General features: G+C 38.1%; 1 protein-coding gene across 4 annotated transcripts in view; it reads right to left on the reverse strand.

The window, feature by feature from the left end:
• GRM7 (glutamate metabotropic receptor 7) overlaps positions 1 to 25144 on the reverse strand; it is a 553085-nt gene that overhangs the window by 37499 nt on the left and 490442 nt on the right. Inside the window, exons 9-10 of one of the 4 annotated variants that reach the window (XM_030570392.1) lie at positions 22146 to 22392; positions 11753 to 11845 (exon numbers count right to left, since the gene is read on the reverse strand). The exons of 2 other annotated variants lie outside the window; for them this stretch is intronic. In XM_030570392.1, the coding sequence (XP_030426252.1) occupies positions 11775 to 11845; positions 22146 to 22392 (318 nt within the window). In that variant the 3' untranslated portion in view covers positions 11753 to 11774. The remainder of the gene's footprint in view (positions 1 to 11752; positions 11846 to 22145; positions 22393 to 25144) is intronic. One more of the 4 variants, XM_030570394.1, reaches the window with a different exon arrangement.

Below are 25144 nucleotides of genomic sequence, written 5' to 3' on the forward strand. Positions count from 1 at the left end.
AATTTGGATCCCATCATTTTGTAAGTATAGTTTGGATTATTTTTTTCCACTGTGCATTACTTTTCACATATCAAGATAGAAGTGTATCTGCCTTTTAGTCACTCAGTCGCCCAGTTTTGTGAGATCCCTTTGTAACTCTTTGCAGTCATCTTTAGACTTACCTATCTTGTATTGTCTGCACATTTTGGACTTCACTATCATCTTTGTATCATCTGCATACTTGCCACCTCACTGTTTACTCTCTTTTTCCAGATCATTTGAACAGCACAGGTCCCACTAAATTGACTGTAATTGACATAAAATTACAATTACAATTAAAGACCTAAAAGTTGCAATTCTCCAAGAAAAACCTTAAAAAACAGACTCCAATGAGAAACTGAAGAACTGGAATTAATTTACAAACTGGACACCATTAAATTAGGCTTGAATAAAGACGAGAGTGGACGGGTCATTACACAAAGTAAAAACTATTTCCCCATGCTACTTTTTCCCCTACTGTTACTCACACCATCTTGTCAACTGTTTGAAATCAGCCATCTCGATTATCACTACAAAAGCTTTTTTTTCCCTTCTGCTGATAATAACCCACCTTAATTGATTAGTCTCCTTTGAGCTGGTATGGCAACACCCATTTTTTCATGTTTTCTGTGTATATATATCTTCCTACTGTATTTTCCAATGTATGCATCCGATGAAGTGGAGTTTAACCCACGAAAGCTTATGCCCGAATAAATTTGTTAGTCTCTAAGGTGCCACAAGTACTCCTCGTTCTTTATATCAGTGGTTCTCAAAGCAGGTCTGCTGCTTGTTCAGGGAAAACCCCTGGCAGGCCGGGCCGGTTTGTTTATCAGCCGATCGTGGCTCCCACTGGCCACATTTTGCTGCTCCAGGCCAATGGGGTCTGGGAGAAGCAGCAGCCAGCACATCCCTTGGCCCACACCACTTCCTGTAGCCCCCATTGTCCTGGAACAGCGAACCACAGCCAGTGGGAGCCGTGACAGGCCAAACCTGTGAATGCAGCAAGCGGCAGACCAGCTTTGAGAACTACTGCTTTATATCACTATGAGTAGTTCTACAATTTCATATTTAAGTTCCTTCATAACTCTTGATGACTTATTTTTAATTTATCGGTTTGTTCCAAATCCTCCTCTACTGACACCTCCATGGGAAATAGTTCCTCAGATCTGCCACCTAAAAAAATGGCTGTGGTGTGCAGATCTCCTCCCATATCCTGTGCTATGAATACTAATGCAAATAATTCATTTAGTTTCTCTGCAAAGGCCTTGTCTTCCTTGCATGCTCCTTAAGCACCTTGATCTTCCAGTGGCCTCACTGACTGTTTGGCAAGCTTCCTGATGTTGATGTACTTAATTGTTTTCCTGTTACTTTTTCAGTCTTTAGCTAGTTCCTCTTCAAATTCTTTACTCGTCTATGTTTTTATACTTTTACAGTTAACTTGCCAGAGTTTATGCTCCTTTCTATTTTCCAATTTTTAAAAGATGTCTTTTCACCTCTAACCACCTCTTTACTCTTCTGTTTTGCCATGGTGGGCTTTAAATATCTATCTATCTATCTATCTATTTTTGTTCCCTACTGTGCATTTTTTGCATGAGGTACACATTTAGTTTGGGCTTCTATTTTGGTGGTTTTCTAGAGTCACCATGCAGTTTGCAATGTTCATTTACATTTAACTAGCCTATTTATTAGCCAGTTCCTAATAAATCTTAAACACTCCTCCCTACACCATTATCTCATCCATTCATGGAGACCCTGCAGCTCTGTCTGTCTGGTCCTATGCGTGGAACTGGAAGCATTTCAGAGAAGAATACCATGGAGGCTCTTGACTTTATTTTCTTATACAGCAGCCAAAATTTGGCCTCCAGGACCTCTCTCCTACCTTTTCCTATGTCATTGGTAAGTACAGGTACCATGATTGCCAGCACCTCCACAGAACTGCACAAAAGTCTTCCTAGATGTCTCAAGAGGTCCACAACCTTCACACCTGGCAGGCAATTCACCATGGGGTTTCTCCTGGTCACCACAAACCCAACTATCTATATTTCTAATAATCAAATACACCATTACTATTACCTGGTTCTTCCTAGTACCTGAGGAGGGGTAACTTTAGTGCAAGAGGATACTACGACATCATATGAAATGAGGGTGCCAACTATGGGATTGTTTCCCTCTGCTGCAGCTTGATTTTCCCCTGCTCCAAGACTTTCATCCTCCTTAACAGCACAGAGACCATCCAACTGGGAGTGGAACCAACCTAGTGTCCCTAAAGTCTCCTCTATGTACTCCTCTGTTTCTCTAAGCTCCTCCTGTTCAGCTACCCTGGCCTCAGGAGCCCATGTTTTTGAGGGCCATGAGCTGCTTCCACACATGCACACATAAGCTACCTGCCCAAAAGTCAATTGAGTATACAAGCTGCACACAGTGCAATAAGCTGGATAGCCCTAACTCTGCTGCTGAACTTCTGCCTGCATTATTTTTACTCTTGCAAGGCTTCTTGAGAGGAGGGTGGGTGTGGTTATTAGCCTAAGTTTAGAGTATGTTTGTTAGGTATATCGGCCTCTCATACTCCATTTCTGGTCTCACTTACAGTTTCTCTGTTCTCTAGCTCCTCTGGTCACTTAGGAACCGGCTTTTTAAACCTTAGTTCTCCCAGAGTAAGCCCCACCCGCTTGTCAAGGAATCCAAAAGGGGCTAGAGCTCAAAGGATAGCAGGTTAGAGATTTGTTAGGAATCTTTCAGTCTAGTCTGGCTCAGCACCAAGCCCCCCAAAGAGACTACACTGTAATCTTCAAACAAGCAAGCACCTAAGCCAAATAACAGACATGAAAGATGGGAGGGATTTGGGGCTGGGGAGTAAATTTGGGAACATTCATTTATTTAGACAGATGAATGCACTCTATCAAAACTCTTTCTTTTCAGATATATAGAGGCCCAATCTCAATACACTGAAATCAATGGGAATTTTACCATAGACTTTGGTGGGAGCTGGGTTGTGCCCACAGTTTGTGAATTCTAGAGGCTTGGTGATATTTACTCATTATCAACACAGAGAAAACAAAATTAAGTTGTTTCCATGTTTCTATAATAACAAAATCACATAGTTAATCAAAACCTATCCATGCTTAATATGACTTGTTAATAAAGTGTGTGTGTGGCCGGGGCGGGGGGTAGGGAAATGACAAAATGTGTACAATACAGTCATTGGAAAAGCACAGGTCTCAATTTAAGGCCACATTCACATGATATCCAGTGTGAGCAGAGGATGATCATGACAATCTGCTGCCCTAGGCAAAACTTCAGTGTGCTGCCCCGTTCCTCCACCCTAGATCAGAGGTTCTCAACCAGAGATGTATTCGACTTTTTCGGGGGCGGAGGGAGATGCGGCGAGCCTTCTGATGGTTTGTTGGTTATGGAAGAAGTGGAGGGGGCGGGGGGCAAGCACCAGGTTGCAGTAACCCACATTCAGGGTTGGCCTGACTGCCTCCCTCCATCATAAACAGGGGGTGGGGGCAGAGGAGCTAGGCCAAATTTGAGTGAGTGGTGGAGTGACCCGGGCATACAGTATCACAGTGCCACTCAGGTCTGGTCCTGCTTCCTCTGCCAGCATACTCTAAGAGTGTTAGGAGGAAAAGTCCCATTAAAAGCCATTGGGACCTGTGCTTCTAACTTAGGTAGGTGAAACCAAGTTCCATCAAATATCAAGCAAAGTTACTGTAGTAAAAATGAGAGTGGGCATTATTACAGTACTTACACAGCATCAATCGCTGCATCTGACTTATTTATGAGGGATTGTATAAACAAACTTTAAATCATACATTGCGTTTTTAATCACATACATTACTCTGTGGTTACTTGGTATACATATTCTAAAAGTATACAAAGTAGCAATGTGCTGTCTTTCAAACTTAGAGATCTTGTAAGAAAGAACCAAACTTGTACTCAGAAGAGTAACTGCAAAATCACTCGATAACACTCAGATGATTAGAAAAAGAGAGGCTGTTTGACTTTAACTAGGCTACTGAGCAAGAGGATGTTGCCATGGATGCATAAAACCTGAAAAAAAACAATGACTCAAATAGGTACTCAGACCTTGATCAACCAGAGACAATTAAAATGCAAATCCAATGTGCAAATGCAACTGAAATGTGGGAAAGAGGAATTAAGTTCTTGGAACAAAACTCCAGACTTTCGTTGTTTTTAAATGATAAACCTGAAGCCTGGTTTAATCACCTGCCCAATTGACATAGATAGTAATGACTCTATTGCTTCAACGCTTTCCTGAGATGTAGACGGAAGGAGCAGTTGGATAAAAGAGAGAGGGAGCTGCCTCTTCTACTTACAGTTGTCACAGGCATCGTCAGACTATCCAAATCCTATTAAGCATTTAGTTTGAGCTACAATTAATGATATTACATCAGGAACAGCAATAGCTGATGACTCGCTTGCTTCAGATCAGTGCATACACTATCTCTCCAGCCCATTCAGGAGCAAGTTTTCCCCCTTTTAACTGACCTGCTAAAGGCTGTACTGTTGGCAAATGCGGTATGGAGAAGATGGCTGAAGAGAGGAAACCTAAAAAAATCCAAGTAGTTCATAAACACACGTCAAATAGACCACACAACCTGCTGAAGTTCACAAGTCACTAGGTTTTCTTTTCCAAAATATTGCCTCAAATGCATTTTAGCTCTCCTTATAGCCTTCCTTTTAAGCCTTGTTTACCCACTCATGTACACCTGTAACTGAATTATGTTAAATAGCTTCCCAATAGGGGGCAGAATAGTATGAGTGTGTATAGGAACTTGGAGGAAGTACACGTTGAGAGAACCCAATGTAAATGAAGGACAGAATAAAGTCTGAATGTTGCACTTAGTTCTCCCTCGTTCTGTTCACAAAGAAAACTACCGATATAATTAAAGGGGTACAAGTGGATGCATTCATACCACACTAAGGCCTGGTCTACACTACGCGTTTAAATCGATTTTAGTAGTGTTAAACTGATTTAACCCTGCACCCGTCCACACAACGAGGCCCTTTATATCGATATAAAAGGCTCTTAAAACCAGTTTCCGTACTCCTCCTCCCCGACGAGAGGAGTAGTGCTGAAATCGGTATTGCCATGTCAGATTAGGGTTAGTGTGGCCGCAAATCGACGGTATTGGCCTCCGGGCGGTATCCCACAGTGCACCACTGTGACTGCTCTGGAAAGCAATCTGAACTCGGATGCACTGGCCACGTAGACAGGAAAAGTCCCATGAACTTTTGAAATGCATTTCCTGTTTGCCCAGCGTGGAGCTCTGATCAGCACGGGTGGCGATGCAGTCCTAAATCAAAAAGAGCTCCAGCATGGACCATATGGGAGATACTGGATCTGATCGCTGTATGGGGAGACAAATCTGTCCTATCACAGCTCCGTTACAGAAGACGAAATGCCAAAGCATTTGAAAAAATCTCCAGGCTATGATACAGAGTCCATAGCACAGTGCTGTGTGACAAGCGTAACGGAAAGCCAAAGAATCAAATGGACGCTCATGGAGGAAGGGAGGGGGGACTGAGGACTCCAGCTATCCCACAGTCCCCTCAGTCTCCGAAAAGTATTTGCATTCTTGGCTGAGCTCCCAATGCCTGTAGGGTCAAACACATTGTCCAGGGTGGTTCAGGGTATATCTCATCAATTTATCCCCCCTCGCCCCACCATGAAAGGAAAGGGGAAAAAATCATTTCTTGACTTTTTTCAATGTCAACCTATGCCATAAGCATGTAATGTGTCGCTATTATATAGCAGTTTCTTTTTACCACCAGATCTGCATCAGTTAATCCAATGTAACCATTTGGTAATGTATGTGTGGTGTGAAAGAATCAGCAATGAAAATATACTCCTGATAGGTTTCCCATTTATTTCTTAGTCCTCACACTATGTGTGAAGCAACTGTAAATAGCAGTTGAAGTGTCAGCTGAGAAACATTGGAAAATGCTTAAGTTTAGCAATATAATGTAGCTGAAAACAAGATTTAAAGCCAACCTAATATACATGAAGAATGAGGAGTACTTGTGGCACCTTAGAGACTAACAAATGTATTTGGGGATAAGCTTTCATGGGCTGTGGGTTTTAGCCCATGAAATCTTATGCCCAAATAAATGTATTAGTCTCTAAGGTGCACAAGTACTCCTCATTCTTTTTGTTGATACAGACTAACACGGCTACCACTCTGAAACCTACTACTATACACAGATGTTATTAGCTAGTTTTTAACCCTGATATCATGTCCTACAAGATGCTCAATGCCTTCAGCTTCACTGGAAACAGAGGAAGTTGAGGGCATTCAGCTCTTTGGAAGATTGAGTTTTTGGTCATCAACAGAGTTGAAAAAATACCACGGATATTTACTCAAATGAGAAAGTCTATGGCCTTCAGTTCATGCATGTTGTGTTTGCTTTCAATGAATATTTTATAGATCAAGTTTAGTGTTAGGAATATTCATGGAAATGGTGATTTTTAAGCAAATATCAGGGAATATTCAAGGGAAATGACTTGTTAATTTGTAAACACGAGTATTTGCCCCAGATAGAATCCTGATTCTGAGGGGTAGCCTCATCCAAATCATGTGATCTCCATGTCCAAACAAAGCCAATCAACAAAGCCCCGGTGCTGAACTTCATACAGTTTATACTCCCAAAGTCTTTAATCACTACCAACTAAGAATTATGCATACAAATTATGTTGCAAATATTCTTCTATAACAAATACATTTGAATAAAAATTCTTAAATAGTTTGTGGAAAATTTACATAAGAATAAGATACGTAGGGAAAGATCCTGCCACTTGAAAATCATATTGAATTGTACTTTCCATTGCCAATCTCAGTGGGACTATTTATGGAGTAAAATACTGGGTAAGGGTCGCAGAATCTATTGCATAACTAGGTGAATAAATTATTTACTGAAAATTATTCACTTAGTTCTAGTGATTAGAGTTAATAAACTTGGGCTTTAAATAGAAAATGAATCCATTGTTTTGCTTTATATTTATTGTGACACATATTATTAATCATGTTTATTACAGAGATGTCTAGGGACCAACTAAGAGCAGGGCCCCACCGTGCTGGGCACTGTACAAATACAATGTGGTTCACAATCCCTGGCCCAAAAAACTTACAGTCTATTAGAAACTTTTATTGGTATTATGATTTTGATAAAGAATAAAGCCGAAAGATTTGACAAACAGCAAATATGTGGAAATGGGAGCATTAGTGTTATACAGCAAATAAAAATATTCATTTATTTCAATTAATTTATTTTTAAAAGATTTGTTAAATGACTAATGGGGAAGACTTGTGATTTTATCATGTTAATACCTGTATCTCCAAGTTGAGAAATTGGGATATGATAAAATAAATATTAGGGATTAGTGTTACCTTAAAGTACACTTGGAGGGTTCCATATCTGAGATTTACTTACATGAATATAGATCTAAAAATTTTAAAATATGACCAGATTAACATCATTAGCATGTATCCATGTTAAAGGTCTAGTTTTTCAGCCATCAATTTTAAAATACAAATAGATGCAGTGGAGACTTGTCAAAACCTCTTTATGTCTCAGTTTTGACTGCCCACTTTCATCTCTCATCAGTCTGTGCTGAACAGAAGATCATTTAATAGTGGTTAGAATTGAGCACTATTTCTGAACATGAAACTAACTTGTTACAAAGTGAAAATGAGGTTTGAATCCAGGCTATATTAGGGTGTCATCATTCTGTTCCAAATAGTCTGAGATACAACAAGCTCCGGAACACATAAATTGCTTTAGCACATTACTTGTGGCATGATCTTGTGAAGTGCTGAGTGCCCCTGAAAAGTGTTCCCTGTTGGGTGACCTGGCTGAGAGATGAGGGTGTACAGCACATCCCCCAGAAGGAAGAAAGGCAAGAAGAGGATTGTTATTATGATATAATAGCAGGCAGTTCACAAATAATTTTACTCTTCAACAAAGGACACATTGGATTAATTCTACTTTGGAGTAAACATCACAAGAGCATCATCTTATTGTGCATAATTTTAAATAACTGTGTAAATGTATTCTAAAAAAAGCTATGACCATAGTATGGAACAATTTCTACCAGCATGTTGTTGCATTATAAATGATTTCAGTGCTTAGCAATCACCACAGAAACTTCTGTGCATATAGATTTGTTATTTAGCAAAAAATTACTTTTAAAGCAACTGAAAATCTGCCTGAAGCAGCATACTGTACCCCCAGTCACAGAACGTAAGAGACCCAGCCTTGGATTAAGGCTAAGCTACTGTAACTTCTAATATTATAATTGTTTAACAGTCTCACTGGTGTTAATCATCCTGCTTTGTATAAAAGCTTGCTCTCACAGCTCTTTAGCAATTCTAAAGAAACAGAGGTGCCCTTGCAGAGATATTCAATGATTGGCATTTTCAGATTAATTCAGTTAGTACTGCAGACTTGCTTTTAGCCTAAAGCAGCGCACAAAACAAGCTTACTCTAAACTGACTCTAAAAGGAACACCAAGAACAGGGTTCTTCTGGAAGGTTCCAGTTGTAGTATCTGGTTCACATGTTATTTTTGCTGGGTGATAGCCTCAAATATTTTTGTTCTTCACTTCTTACAACTGAAAGCTGCAAAACCTAGCCCAGCTGAAAAAGATCATTGGTGTTTGAAGATATGTGGCCAGAGTCTCAGCTGGGGCAAATTGGCATAGCTCCAGCAAAGACAATGGAGCTATTCTGATTTATACCTGCTGAGCATCTGTTCCACAAGATGTCATAATTCACTGGAAAACAGACTCAAATGATTAAGGAGTATTAATGGGTTGCAGTGTTTTTCACAATCACCTCTGCTGAAGGAACGTGAAATGTCGAAGGACTGCAGGTACAGCCTTGCTGCAAATAAATGTCCTATTTAAAATCTAGGGCAAACCGTATTGCTATGAAGGAGTGAAACAGCTGCTTGAATAAAAATTATAGAAACTAAAGTCCTTGTGATGTCAGTACATGTCCAAAATTTACAAGGCACGCACAATAGGCTGAATTTGTATTTCTCTAACTATTCACTGAGGAAAAATGCAAAAGTATTTACTGTAGGAGTGAATAAACACAATTTGCTGAATGCCTAATCCACTTAGTTTGAAATTACGAATAAAACTCAGCTCATCTGAGGTTCTTGTTCTGAAATGAACTGACATTTTCCCATTGCCAGTTGCTAGCAGGCAATACCCGCTTTTCGTACGAACGTACATTTGCACTCATTGCTTCCCTTTCTTGACTATGAGCTGGGGGGTTGGAAGGAACATACCACCTCAGTCCACAGGAGGAGCCTCTCAGACTGTGGAGAGAGAATAAATAATGCTTCTCTTATAAATGATCTCCCTTTATACCTAAAAAGAAGCCCTTCCGAACCCTCAAGGGAGGGTAATATAACAATGGATACTGACCCCCTGTTGACTCCAGAGGCTACAATTTAGAAAATAAAGTTGCTTCTTTCCCTTACCCTCCTTTTAGCTGCACAGAAGTCTTCTTCAGGTGTCTGAGGAAGAGCTTTGTGGAGCTCGAAAGCTTGTCTAGCTCACCAACAGAAGTTGGCCCTATAAAAGCTATTACCTTACACATGTTCTCTCACTCTCTCTCATTATTTCTTTGCATCATTCAGGTAAAACACAACTTTAACTACCCTTTCCTAGACACTGTATAGAGTTTTTGCGTTTTATCAATTTTAAAAGTAAAGAAATAGATATTTTTGTCACTCCTGGGAAACAATTGAAAAGGTTTATAAATACACGTTTCCATACATCATTTATGGGAAATTGACATAGTCAGGTAATAGGGTAGTACAACAGTTATGTGTAAACACAGATTGGTTAGTCAGCAAAAAAAATCTGTTAATAAGTGTTGATTCCCCCAAGCCCTTCTGATAACATTGTGTTTGCTTGTAATGCAGCACATGAGGGAATGCAGATTTTTTCCTGTTCTTTTATGGAAAAGCAAACCAAAAGGTTATAGCATCCAGACAAGCAATCAGCCCAACTAGGAAAATACTTGTTGTAGAAGGATGCAAACAGAACAGTTCTACAGTTTGTGCGAGAGTCTAAGGATCAGATCGTCGTCATCTTCATGCTTAGCACTTCCATAGCGCTGTCAGGCTGATATTTTCAAATCCGCTTAAGGGGTTTGAATGTCCTTTAATTTTTAATAAGAATCAAGCATCTGAATCTCTTGCATAGTTTCGACAATACACCTGGACGTGTTAAAAGCAGTGAACAAGAATCAACTAATTAATGCCTATCACACATCAGGATAACTATGGTTTTCACAATGTAGAGGAGCATGCTGTGCCAATTCCTTATATCTGCCCATTAAATGTAAAAAATGGAGATTAAAAAAAGTTATTTCTTTCTAGATTGGCAACCTCATTTATTTATTTCTACCTTTCTAATTTTCTTCCATGGCAATTTGGTCTTCCTGTGGTTACCTGCTACCCCTCCAATATCCCTATCATTTGACGTGAAGTAACATCTTGCACGTCCTCTCTGTTCCAGGCACTTGTTCCCCTCCCCACACTAGTTATTTTTGACTTCACTGATTATGCTCCTTTAGTATCTCTCTGCTTTCTGATCTTCATATATATAATAAATCTTTCTGCTTTAAGTTAGGATTATATGAATGGATTCAAAAGAAATAAGGACCAATTAGAATGTTCAGCCAGAAGTCAAACTGAATCCAAACTTATTTTCAATATTGCTATGCTGATTTATTCCAGCTAAGAATCTGACCCTTTATCTCTGATCTTTCCCTTCGACAATATAGACACAATTCAAGTAATATCCCTGTTAACCGTTCCCAGGCTTGCTATTGTAAGTTCTCAGGTATTCTGGCTCAGCTGTCCAGACCCTGTAGCTCTACCAAAAAGCTACACAGATTTATTTTCCAGCACATAATATGAGTAACACCACAACAATGACAATGTTTTTCATCTATGGGCAAAATCACAAAGAAAAGGCCACAACACAACACAAACACACACACAATTTCAGAAATAAAAAATGTTTATTAACAGTATCATTTTTCACAAAATTATCAAATGGACTCTTATTACCCAAATTCCTCTGAAACACCACAAGTCCTCTTTGATAAGTCCAAAAACACAAAATTAATTCACCTGTCCACAAAGTGTGTAGTAATAACACACAGTAAAACCAACCCTCAAAAATTACTCGCAACCCCCTATTCCAGAGTAGACATCAATCCACTGGCATTCTCTACCCTATAAAAATACTTGTAAATCTGTTTATTTTAATACCATCAGAAAGCTGGCCACATACCAGTGCTATATTACTTTTATGCTCCCAGAGAAATCATTTTGCCAGTTCTTAGACATAATTGCTGTAAATAATTTTTGAAAACTTTTTATTCATATATAATTTATAGTGAATGGGCTAAATCCTCATCAGGTTTAAACTGATGTAGCTACAACAAGTTCAATAATATCACCACCTAGCTCTAGAGCTATAGCAGTTTACATCATCTAAAGTTTTGGCCTAACATTTTATTTTTTATAGTCTTTCCTTTAAACGTGAACACTTGCTAGTGGAAATATGAACAATTTTTAGGGTAGATTCTTGTTCCAACACAACTAAACCAGTGCACAGTTCTAATATTTTTTATGTTAATATAAAATATATATAATAAAGTAAAAAAGCTCGATTATTTCTTACCTTCTTGGAAAGCAGGCAAAAGCTATACTGTAGGTGGAATAGTGTACCAAGTAACAGATTTTTGTACACTCTTTCTTACTGGTGGTATGCATTCTACAGGAAAAGTAAATATATTGATATGTACAATATGTTCACAATAGAATCTTTTTGTCCTGTCCTGTCACTGAGATCATAAAATTATTCGATTGAAGATCTGGGATTAGAACAGTAACAGTGAAAAGCTTGCAGTATATACAATTTGCTGTGGATTAAAAATAAACAAACCAGTTCACAAAAGTTCAGGTACCTCTGAACATAGGAGCAGCTGCCTACTACATATGAGAGGGACTGGTTGGATACTTCCCATCTGCACCAACCCTAGAAAAGCTTTGCTTTAGTTCCCCTTTCTTTCAGAATACAGCCACCCTCATCCATGCAATAGCTCTGAGGTTTCCCAGCAACACTAGCAGCCATTTAAGGTTTTTCTCAGAAAGACGTAACAGGCAACGTTGTGTCAGTGATGTTAGGGTTCAACACAAATGAAGAAACAAAAACAAAACAGCATAGCACAGTAGCATTTGCGCAGCAGTGTCTATAACTCTCTCTGAGACATGGGATGTTTTCATTTCATATACACCACTCACAGCTTGCTGATGGGAATCAATACAGCCAATATACATTCTTAGCACCCACAAAAATGAGGAATGACAAAGTTGTATTCTTATTATCTTGCATTTCTGAGACAGAGAGGCATGTCAGAGTGGGGCTTTCATTTTTGAACTGCTTATACTTCACTAAGAGAGCCACATATCTCGGATAAAATGTAATAAAGAGTTATTTTATAAAGGAAACAAATACATCAAGTTTTGTTTAGTTATAAAAGGTACCAATTATGTCTCACTAAAAACTGCAAGCTATATTGATTGCCTAGTAATTTCTATTCAACACGAAGTCAAAGGGAAAGAGAAGAAGTCACTTTGGACAGATTTGTAGAAGTGCTGAGCAGCAGAAACCCCCATTTACTTCAATAGGAGTTGCTCAGACTTCTAAAAATCAGGCCATTTTGAAAGTTCTGCCATAGATAGTTGGTCACACCATTCTTTTTGCCACATCTCAACAAACTACAGTACCTCATCTCCAAGTGAGGCGAGGGGATCCGTAACTGAACAAACTACTCTGTTTTACTTCGTTTTGCTTACTATACCTGGCTTATATCATACTGATGTGTCACCTCTGCTACCCACTATCATAAGTTAATAGACTACTCTGTGAGAAAGACCACAGTCAATCACAAAGCAAAATCTAAGTAGGGAAATCACAAATGTGAAAAAAATTGCCCACAGCTATTTCAGTGGGTCCAATTTCTTGAACATGTCAGAGAGTGGCACCTGCAATTGCAGAGCAATCCATTGATTTAATCAGTCACAAAAAATCTTTAGTCTGCTCCTGCAAAGAAAACAGCTTGCCAAAACACTGGTCTCAGGAGTTCTAGCTCATTGGGACACTATGTGCTATATGCTTGAGAGGGTTTTGAAAAAACAAAAAGGCACATAGAAGAAACTTCAGTTGGCACGTACAAGATAAGAAAGCCAGCTGTTCTCCTCGCAAGCTATGTACTGGAATCACATGGCCAGGTTAGTTAACATTCTCCACTCCATTTAGAATTCTTGCTTCAGGAGTCAGCTATGATAATCTGAGTAAATACCATTAGTCTGGTTCTTTTATTTATCTTGCAGGTGCACTTTTTCAACATGAAAATTGCTATGTGAAGGGAACACTGGAAAACTCTAAAAAAGGAGGCAGTTTTGCAGTCACACTGATGGAAAAATGCAGAATACCTTGCTACTCAAGGATTCTTAAACACTAGAATCCTTGAAAAGCAAATGGCCTGTCAATAAGGTCTACTATTTCTAGCTTGTTAGATAGACAATTCTCTCACCACCAAACCGCTGAGATCTTGATTTCCTGTTGCTGTATTTTGCAAAAGCCATACATTTATGTAAGTGGCTAAGTATAAGCAGTAATTATACATAAATCCTCACCATAAGCTAAGTATGGGTTGGAGATTTTTATTTTTGTCCAAGTTTGACATTCTGCTCTTGCAGTGGAAACACAAATACATTATGAATAAGGAAGAATGGGAATTCTCTGTTCACTCAATTTAAGACATGATGAAGAGCACCTTTTCAAATACTGTGAAATTCAACCAAAGAAACGCACGAGAGAAGAATGAACTTGTTAAAGGAAGAAAGCTGCTGTGCACCAATTTCTGCTCATCTTAAGCTGCAGGAGAACATTTTTAATGCAAACATGTAATCGCAGAACAAAGTTGTTAAATGAGTAAAAGCATGCACATACCAGATGTAATGATTATCAGAATTGTTAAAAATGAAATTATTAAAGATTGAAAAGCTTGGTCTTAAAGAATTCTATTGATCATGAAACCTCTTTCAATTCACATCAGGAGAGCACAGCTTGTGAAATTTCCTACTCCTCTCATATTCCAACCCAAGACTAGTAGCACTCCTTATGTCCTCCACTGGATGGGACATATAATCATTGCCCCTATATCGTAGGTTGTTTTTCTTCCTCCATGATTGCAGTTCCACCCTTGGCACTCACTTTTAAACTTCCACAATTAGGTTCAGTCCTGCTAAGTGCTGAGTGCTTCTCTACACAGCTCTGAGCACCTTCAAGTCTCATGGGAGTTGGGAATGCTCAGCATTTCTGAGGAGTTGCTCAGCACGATGCAGGATCAAGCCCTTACAGAATGCCAATAATGCTAAGAAACCTTTGGGCTTACAAATATACTGGTGTCAATGTTTTACATGAAACATTTCTGGTCCACTGTATAATATCTTTTATTTTTCTTTGGATTAAATGCCAGCAGTACACACGAAGGTTTAGTAAAACATATTGTCTCTTTCTTTCATTTGGTAAAGTTATTTTATTTTTGATCCTAAGCTTTCGGCAGCTAAATAGCTTGGGCAACCAACATCTGGTTTACTTGGGTTCAGTCATCAGTCACCCCAATGTTTGGAGGTACATGAATCTCATGCTGGTGGTTCAGCACAGAACTACTCTCAGTATGAAACATTCCCCACTCCCCAAAATATAAATGGCACCCTCACCATAAAATGTTTGAACAAATTTCAAAGCAGTAGAGTTACCAGGAAATGCCTTTGAAAATCAAACTTGCGAACAAAACTGTGTTTATTCACTTGAAACAAATAAAAACTTTCAATGTGAAAATAAGATCTGTACCCTAAGGCAGCACTTTCTAATACTGACTGTATGGGCTCCTCCTCATCCTTCAAGCCTCTTTCCATTTTTGCCTTCAGATATAACATACTGTGCAATGATGGAAACTGGGAAATGACAATCTATGTTTAATCATCTTTGTGTTACCTCACAACAATTCAGAACTAAGGGGGACATCCACTGCTTTTGTCCCAACCCCCTTACTTTTCTCCACTGATAACAATTAGCTGTAGTCTACTCACTGGAAAAATATTAGAGTGGGTCACAAAAAGAGGGGTGGGAAATAGGGTGTCGAAGAACACTTACAGTAATTTTAGGGGGGAAATCAACTTTTTTTGAAAGTCAATGTTTAGAAAAAAAAATTACCAGCCGATAGTTTGAAAAATGGGGGAGGAGGACCATTGTTGTATATTTTTCAAAATTCTGAAATTTCATCAAATGTTTGTTTCATCAGCGCTAGAAAATACATTTTATTATTTAAACACTGGTAACATTTTCCCACAAACTTTTCAGTGGTTTTTTGATATTTGAAGTTTTTCAACATTTCTTTGAAATTTTTTTTTAAATGAAACAGTTCTCATCTGTTATAGCTGTCCAAAACACCAAAATAGTTGCAAGAATTCGACCAATATTTCTTTTTAAATATTTGTACATTGAAAAGTGAAATTTCAACATTTTTCACCAAAATTATCCAATCTAGAAGTTCACAGAATATGTCCTATGAGTTTGAGCCCATATTCATTTAAGTCAATGGCAAAGCTCTCATTAACATTAATGTTGCAGGATCATGATGCTAAAACATCTTAAGCACGAGTTGTCAAGCTTGTTAGATTAGATTTTCTAACAATTGTCATTAGTGCCTATATTCTATAAATGAAGAATAGTAAATGCCTCTATTAGTATTAACATAGAATAGTATTGCATGTGTATACGTACACACACACACATAAATATACTTCAAAGAAAATTTCAGTTTGTTAATCATGTAAAATTACACAAAATAGTATTTGCAGAAAGGCTAACACAGCATATAGTTATACTGCTCCTGATGAGACAACTTGAGAAATGTATGTAGATATGTAAGAGTACGATATGCATATGAAGGAGAATACAAAAAACATTCTTCCCATATATGTAAGTTAGAATTATTATTAATTTATTATTACTTGCATTACCCTTTGTGAATAAGATTCTGCTCACAGTAACAATGTACTCAAGATTTAAAAAGTAGTATAAAAGATCAGAAATTGGTCCTTGAGGATGGGATGGGATTTTCAAATGAGACTGAGAGAGTTAGGTGCCTAAACCTCATTGATTTTTATGAGATTTGGACACCTTTCTCTGTTAGGTGCTTTTGGAAATCCCAGACTAGAACATAGGAATGGCTAAAAAACTGTTTTTCCAAGGAATACTGGATTTTAAACTAGACAAAATTTTTCATGAAAAAGTCTCCTTTTCATTGAAAATTTGAATTACACAAAATTCAAAACTGAAAATACAACAACTGCAAAAGGGTCAATTAAGTAATACCATCAAGGTGCACCACAGCAGATGTAAATCCCAGGACCTCCATAGTAGCATTCTCTGAAATGCTTCCAGTTTCATGCACAGGGCCAGAAAGACAAAACAGATTTTCAGGGTCTCAGTGCATGGATGCTGTAGGGAAGAGGGTTTTAGCTTTACTAGGGACTGGGTACCTTTTAGGAATAGGAGGGATGGGCCCCACTTTAATTTTACATGACAAATTTCTGCTGCCATTTTATTTTAAAAGTTAGAAGAGGATTTTTTAAAGTAAGAGCTGGAGTAAAGCTGACAAGTGCAGATGAGCACATGGTTCTGGCAGAGATATCCCTTAGGGATGAATTTATTAATGGAAGAACTCTATCTCTTAATAAAGAGGATAGGAAAGAAGTTGGTAAAATATTGGTAGGAGCTAGTGAGGAGCAGTTAAACGTAACACATGAAGGCAAGCAACTGAATATTGAAAAAATGTACAAGTGCTTATATGCAACTACTAGAAGTCTAAATAGTAAGATGGGTGAACTAGAGTGCTTGGCATTAAATGAGGGTATTGATGTAATAGGCATCATGTAAAGTATGTGGAAGGAGGATAATCAATGGGATGCAGTAATAGCAGGGTACAAAATATACAGTATTGACAGAATAGGTAACATTGGTGGGAGAGTGGCACTATATGGGAGTGAAATCATAGCGTCAAATAAAGTTAAAATGTTAACAAAAGCCAACTGTACTATAGACTCTTTACGGGTAGAAATCCCATTCTTGAACAATAAGAAGATAGCATTAGAAGTATACTACTGACCTTCTGACCAGAATGGTGATGGTGACTATGAAATGGTCAGGGAGATTAGAGAGGCTACAAAGGCAGAAAAGACAATAATAATGGAGATTTCAACTATCCTCATATTGAGTGAGTATATGTCATCCTAGGAAGAGATGCAGGAATAAAGTTTCCAGACAGCATGAAATGACTACTTCTTGGAGGAGCTCGACTTGGAGCCCACAAGAGGAGAGGCAATTCTTCATTTTATCCTAAGTGGAATACAGCATCTGGTCCAACAGGTGGATACAGCTGAAGCATGTGGCAATAGCAACCATAATATAAACTAAATTTAACATTCTTTCAGGGGGAAAATGCCAAAGAAACTTATCACACTAGGATTTAACTTCAAAAAGGAGAACTACAAAAGGCATGTTAACTAGTTAAATGGAATTTAAAAGGAAAAATCACAGGACTGAAATGACAGCAAACTGTATGGAGACTATTTAAAAACACTACAATATGGCTCAAAATGTAAGTGTAAATAACTAAATAAAACACTAAGAGCCCCAAAATAATGCTACCACGGATAAACAGCAGAGTAAAAAATGTATCCTTTAATAATTGGAAATAAAATCAAATCCCAGTGAGGAAAATAGAAAGGAGCATAAACTCTGGCAAGTCAACTGTAAAAGTAGAGAAAGATAGGCCAAGAAAGAATTTGAAGAACTAGCTAAAGATACAAACAGAAAGTAACAGCAAAATAATTAAGTACATCAGAAGCAGAGAGCTTGCCAAAGAGGAAGTGGTGCCACTGGAAGACTGAGGTACTGAAGGAGCACTCAAGGAAGACAAGACCTTTGCAGAGAAACTAAACAAATTCTTTGTATCGGTCTTCACAGCAGATATGGGGGAGATCCACACACCAGAGCCATTCTTTTTAGGTGGCAAATTTGAGGAACTATTCCAAATGGAGGTTTTGGAAACAACCAATAAATTAAACAGGAATAAGTCATCAAGAATTCTGAAAAAGCAGCAAAGAATCCTGTGGCACCTTATAGACTAACACACGTTTTGGAGTATGAGCTTTCGTGGATGAATACCCACTTCGTCAGATGCATGCAGAATTCTGAAGAAACTCAAATATTAAGTTGAAGAACTACTCACTGTGGTATGTAACCTTAAATCAGTTCCCATACCAGATGACTGGAGGGTAGCTAATGTAATGCCTATTCTTCAAATAAGGCTCTAGAGGTGATCCTGGTGATTACAGACTGGGACACCTAACTTCAGTACCTGGCAAATAGGTTGAAACTATAATAAAGAATGGAATTATAAGACATCTAGATAAACGCGACAGGTTGGGGAAGAGTCAATGTGGTTTTTCTAAAGGGAAATCATGCCTCACCAATTCTTTGTGAGAGTCAACAAGCATGTGGAAAAGGATGATCCAGTTGACTTAGCATACTTGGACTTTCAGAAAATCTTTGACAAGGTACCTTACCAAAGGCTCTTAAGAAAAGTAAGCAGTCATAGGATAAGAGGGTAGGTCTTCTCATGGAACTGGTTAAAAAATAGGAAACAAAGATAGAAATAAATGGTCAGTTTTCAGAATGGGAAAAGGTAAATATCAGGCATCACCAGTGATCTCTATTGGGACCTGTGCTGTTCAACTTATTCACAAATTATCTGGAAAAGGTGGAGGAACAGTGAGGTGACAAAATTTGCAGATGTCACAAAATTAATCCAGACAGTTAAATCTAAAGCTGACTGCAAAGAGTTACGAAAGTAATCTCACTAAACTCGGTGATTGGGCAACAAATTCAATGTTGATAAATGCACGCTAATACACTTTGGAAAAAAAATAATCCCAACAATACCTACAAAATGATGGGGCCTAAGTTAGCCGTTACCACTCAAGAAAAAGATCTTGGAGTCATTGTGGATAGTTCTCTGAAAACAACCACTCAATGTGAAGCAGTAGTCAAAAAAGCTAACAGAATATTAGGATACATTAGCATCTGAGGAAGTGGGTATTCACACACGAAAGCTCATGCTCCAAAACGTCTGTTAGTCTATAAGGTGCCACAGGATTCTTTGCTGCTTTTACAGATCCAGACTAACACGGCTACCCTCTGATACAGGATACATTAGGGAAGGGGTAGATAATAAGACATATAATAGCATAATGTCAGTATATAAATGCATGGTACACCTCCACCTTGAGTACTGTTCTGGTTGTCCCATCTCAAAAAATATATATTAGAATTATAAAAGGTTCAGAGGAGGACAACAAAACATCATTAGAGTTATAGAACAGCTTCTATACAAGGAAATTAAAGTCTGAAACTGTTCATATTAGAAAAGAGATGACCAAAATAGATATGACAAAGGCCTACACAATCATTAATGGTGTGGAGAAAATGAATAGGGAAGTATCATTTACTCCTTTAAATAACACAAGAGGTCATCTGATGAAATTAATAAGCAGCAGATTTAAAACAAACAAAAGGAAGTACTTCTTCACAGAACACAGAATCAACCTGTGGAACTCATTGCCCTGGGCTGTTGGGAAGGCCAAAAATATGCATCTGGGTTCAAAAAAGAATAGATAAGTTTATGGAGGACAGGTACATCAATGGCAATCAGCCACAATGGTCAGGGATACAACGCCATGCTCCTTGTGTTCCTATACTTCTAACTGCTAGGCGATGAATCTCTCAAAATTACCCTTTTCTGCTCATTCCCTCTAAAGCATCTGGCCTTGGCCATTGTCAGGTACACAAATACTGGGCTAGATGGACTATTGGTTTGACCCAGTATGACTGCTCTTATGTAGTTCAATCAGGGATATTGACCCATGGAGGAAAGCAAGGTCACGAGGCACCTCAGATATGTATATCATGAGTCACCGTGGCAGTATTTCCCAACTGAATTTTTTCCCGAGCATTTGACTGACAATTTTTGTTTTTTCAGTTTTTGATTTTTTTTTTTACTGAAAAGTCAAAATTTTCCATGAAAAAAAATTCCCATCAGCTCTACTAGAATGATAATCTGTGAAAATGCAGCTCAGTTACACATTCATTTTCTCATTCCCTTCTCTAGCTATATTTTATCTTAGTACGTTCCTTTTTCCTACTCTGTTGTTGTTGTTGTTATTGTTCCTCCTTCCCTCTCTTCCCCCATTCCTCATTCAAAAGGCCAATTTAGTGCATCTCAGGCTTGGCTGTGTTAGGTGTTAAAATCGGCGGGAGTTGAAGGTGCTCAGAACATTGTGGGACTGGATCTTAGCAGCACAGAAATCACAGCACTGGGTGGATTTAAAGAACAGGGATAATTTTGGAGGGGAGGGATTTTATATGGTGAAATAGATGGATTTACTGTACTGAATAATGGGAATTTAATTTAGGGTAAATTTCTGCCTCCTTAATTCATGCTGGGTAGTACCTTACTCTTCAAGTAGTCCTATCCTGTTGACTTCAATAGCAGTCATCACGAGTAAGGTTCTATTCAGCCTGAGTAAGAACGTCAGAATCTTGGCCTTGACTGATTATGGTTGTTTCCTTTACTGATTTGTGACTCTACAACCAATCCTTAAGGGTGCCCATCCCTTTTGAAGAAAAAATCCTGGTTTCTCTGTTCAATTAGAACATATTTTTTACAGCTGTATGATACAACCACCCAGGGGAGATACACAAGGGGAGTGGTGAATGAAGTGGGGAAAATGCTGCGTTTGCTAGCCATTTCCACTTTGCTTTGGCAGCAGAGTTTCTACTTCAAGGCAGCTATTCAGACCATAATTTAATAGACAGGAAGCGGCAGGGGTTTCAGCAGCAAATGGATTAACTGAATCTGAGCAAAGAAAGGGTATTTCTTCACATTCTGTTCTGGTTTACACGAAAATTGCAGACATGCCTAAACCTTTCCAATATGCTGTGCAGCTGTCTCCCTTCCTGAATTCCATCCATGTTCAAATACAAATGCAAATAAAATGTGATGGTCTCAGTATGTGATTTCGAGCTACAATATACCATGACATCCACATTAAGGAAATTAAAGGAACTGGAAACATCCTTTCTGTCCAGATTCCTCTAAAATCAGTGGAAAGATTCATATGAACTTCAGTGAGATGTATCTTTCTTACAGGGAGCTGGATCAAACCTTTAGCTGGGAATTGTCTCAGAGCATTTAACAGAGTTTTGTCTGTGTGTGTGTACATATAGAATCATAGATTATTAGGGTTGGAAGGGACCTCAAGAGATCATCTAGTCCAACCCCCTGCTCAAAGCAGGGCCAATCCCCAAATCCCTAAGTGGCCCCCTCAAGGATTGAACTCACAACCCTGGGTTTAGCAGGCTAATGCTCAAACCACTGAGCTATCCCTCCCCCCTACACAAGTATTTGGCTATGCACATCATAAGTAAATAACCACAGCCCAAGTACATTAATGAGGAAAGGATTGAAATAACCCACTGCTCATGAATACTATTGTTTGAGTCCTGCCTTCAAAGTTCAGACTGGAAATTATAGCTGCAGGGATTAGGATGGAAGTTAGATCTCTTTACATTGGGGTGCGTATGATTGCACAGTGGTGGGGTCAATATTCCCAGAGGAGGAGAAGGAGGAGGAGGAGTTGCTCCCAGCTATCAAGCATAGTCTGATGAGTTTTTCCCAGTAGGCAAGCATCAAAAAGGTGGGAAGAAAAGAGTGAACGTCATAAAAAGGACATCCACGGAGATATTAAAAGAAATATATTACATAAAAACTTTAATGGAGGAGATCAGATTATACAAAAGATCTAAAAAATAGACTATTGGTCAACACATTCCCAGAACACACAAACAGCCAAGTAATAGGTTTAGAAATACTTACTGTTTGGATCTACATTTTCACAAAGTTCTGTTTTTGCTTCCCCATTGGGCCTGTCGCTAGCTTTGTGTGAAAGCCGTGATGACATGGTCGCTGCCGTCACTACGGCCTTGAAGCTGCGTTTCCGTTTCTGGACATTTAGTTCAGGATGGAAGATGATGATGTACACTTTCGGCATGTAAAGCATCCCCAGGGCCACCGAAGCACTTAAGTTCATGGATATTGTAAGTGTGGTAGTTTGTATGTAGAGCTAGGAGACATAACACATGAGACACTATTACAAATAAAATGATTGGGAAATAGGCAGTAGCACTTAAAGAGAAGGTGTTATGTATAATCATGCGTCTTGAGATGGGCTAAACGTCTAGGCAACAAAGCATCATGCTTTGTGAGATGCAACAGAAAGAGGAGAGTAACACTTCAGTGGGCTTTAGTAATTTATTAATGTTCTAAAAAACCTTATATTGAGTTTACAAATAACTACTACTAACTACTCTCTCCTAGAATCTGATCCAGCAAACTACTGAGAGCTCTTATCAACCAATGGACATCAACTACCATGAAATCAGTAGCAGCTGAGGACACTCAGGATCTTGCAAAACCTCTTGCTGCTCTGATTTAGGGCTTAGACTTCAAGTATAGCTTTATTTATTTTATTTTGTTTTATATTTTATTCAGAGTGTGAAGGTCAGATTCTGCTTTCAGTTACAGTAGTGTAAATCTAGAGTTAACTCTGTTGTAACTGAAACCAAATTTCCCCATTAGGGAAGATGAACACTATAAATGTAACAGTACAACTTGTTTAGAAATGTTATTAAAGCTATCTTTTACATTTCGGTAACTTTTCAACAACCATATTTCAAATTTCTGCTATTTATTCAAAATGAGTAATATAAGTACCCAAAGAATATAAAATGGATTTACATACTGCTGACTTGTAGTTAAGCTTGTTAGCAAAAACAGTGTGTGCAATAGTCAGAGAATGCTAGTACTGTAAAATATGAATTAAAGAAATCCATAACGTCCTCCGTTTAAGGATGTTCTGCACGTACATAACTAGAAGTGCTGTAATTTTGTTTAAAATAATCTTTTCAGAGGATATTCAATACATAAAACGGAACAAGGCGTGGGATTCAAGGATTGTTCTAATTACACAGGCTTAGACACAGTATAATAAATATGTGAGTGCGAAAAAAGGAACAAAATATCTGCAGGTGCTCCTTGCATATACTGTATGCCCACATCCAGGAAAAATGTTCACACCAGGCAGTACTACTTCTGGGATGCAATATATCTCACTGCAAACCAGTCTCTACTTATAATATAAAGAAAAGTGCAGTTGCAGAGTTAAATGCCCACACTGCCCTCATTTCTCCAAATACCTGTTCTCAGAAGAACCTGAATGTTCCCAAACTTGCTAGGCTTTATCTGGATAACAGTTGCTATTATATTGATTAAGAACACCAGTGGAACACATAAAATATTTGCAGTAAATGAGTATATAACTATAAAGAAGTATAATACTTAAAACTAAAGTGCTTACTCAATTTCTATTCACTCCATACTCAGACCAAACTCGTATTATCTTCAATAGACTTTTGCAAGAGAAAGGACTTCAAGATTGTGAAAATACATGATGGACCAAAAACAAATATCTGTCTATATTTCATATGTTCAGAGACGTATATTTATCTCTATTTCTATCTAGATATACACCATATATATTCTTTTACCCATATATAACTACACTGCCATTTAAAAGTATGTAAGATAACCTCTGCACAGATTTCTTAGTGTCTCATTCCCTTCTGAGTGACAGTAGTATAATGAGGAGAAGCACCACTGATGTCAATGACATTATAGTGATGTACTTGAAAAGAGAAGTGGGTCCCTTAATATCTCTTTTAGACTGGTAACAAAATATAATAATTCATAAATAACATCATAATAATAATGGAAAACATATAGAAAGATCTGTTATTAATGGTTTGTTGTAAAACTGAGAGGGCATCTCTAATGGTCCTGTCTTTTTATTCATGACTTGGATAATGGAGTAGAAAGTATGCTTATAAAATGTGCAGATTACACCAAGCTAGGAGGGGTTGCAAACACTTGGAGGACATGATTACAATTCAAAATGTCCTTGATAAAATAGAGAATTGGTCTGAAATCAGAAAGATGACATTCAATAAAAATAAATGCAAAGTATAACACTTAGAAAGGAAACATGAAATGCGCAGCTACAAAATGGGGAATAACTGGTTATAGATTAGTAATGCAATGGAGTCATGGCCTCCCTCTGGAATCAGGACAGAGTCATATATTCAACATTATGACTTTACAACAGCCTCACCGTATGAGAAGCAAATGTTTTGGGGCAGACACAGTGCAAGTTTCAACACAAAATGTTTTAGAGTCTAAGAAAATAATGAAAAGAACAAAAGGAAATCTATCTAGTTGTATCTAAGAGATATTTTTTTAAAATCTTACCTAGAATGAAAGTATCTTCTTTTTCTTTTTTTAACATGGATCTTAGGTAAGAACAAAATTAATTAGATAAATAAAGAGGTTCCTGAATTTTTGAACACACATTTGGAATTTTGTGTACAATATAAACGAAAGGCAAAATTCTCCTGTCAGGTCCACACGATGGACTCTGGTTCATCTGACTTCCCACTGGTGCCAAAACGTGGGCAGGGAAGACCATGTATTGGGGTTGAGATCCATCATGCAGGTCAGAAAGCAGAAATCTCCCAGTTATTCAAGCATGTTCATATCAGTAGCTTATAATCATTGGCTTCTCTACACGACAATATGTCACAGTTTTTAAGAAAAGTCAGTGGGGCTACACCAGAACTAAATTTGGCCCACTGACATAATACATGAGTATAACATCAAACTACTTTTTCTTTCTCTCTGACTAATTTCCTCAGCTATAATGTCAACCGGGCTTAGTCCTTTCATGTAAGAGGTTATCGAGAGTGATACTGGCACACCCTGGC

This window comes from Gopherus evgoodei, chromosome 7, assembly GCF_007399415.2.
Source record: "Gopherus evgoodei ecotype Sinaloan lineage chromosome 7, rGopEvg1_v1.p, whole genome shotgun sequence".
Lineage (NCBI taxonomy): Eukaryota > Metazoa > Chordata > Testudines > Testudinidae > Gopherus > Gopherus evgoodei.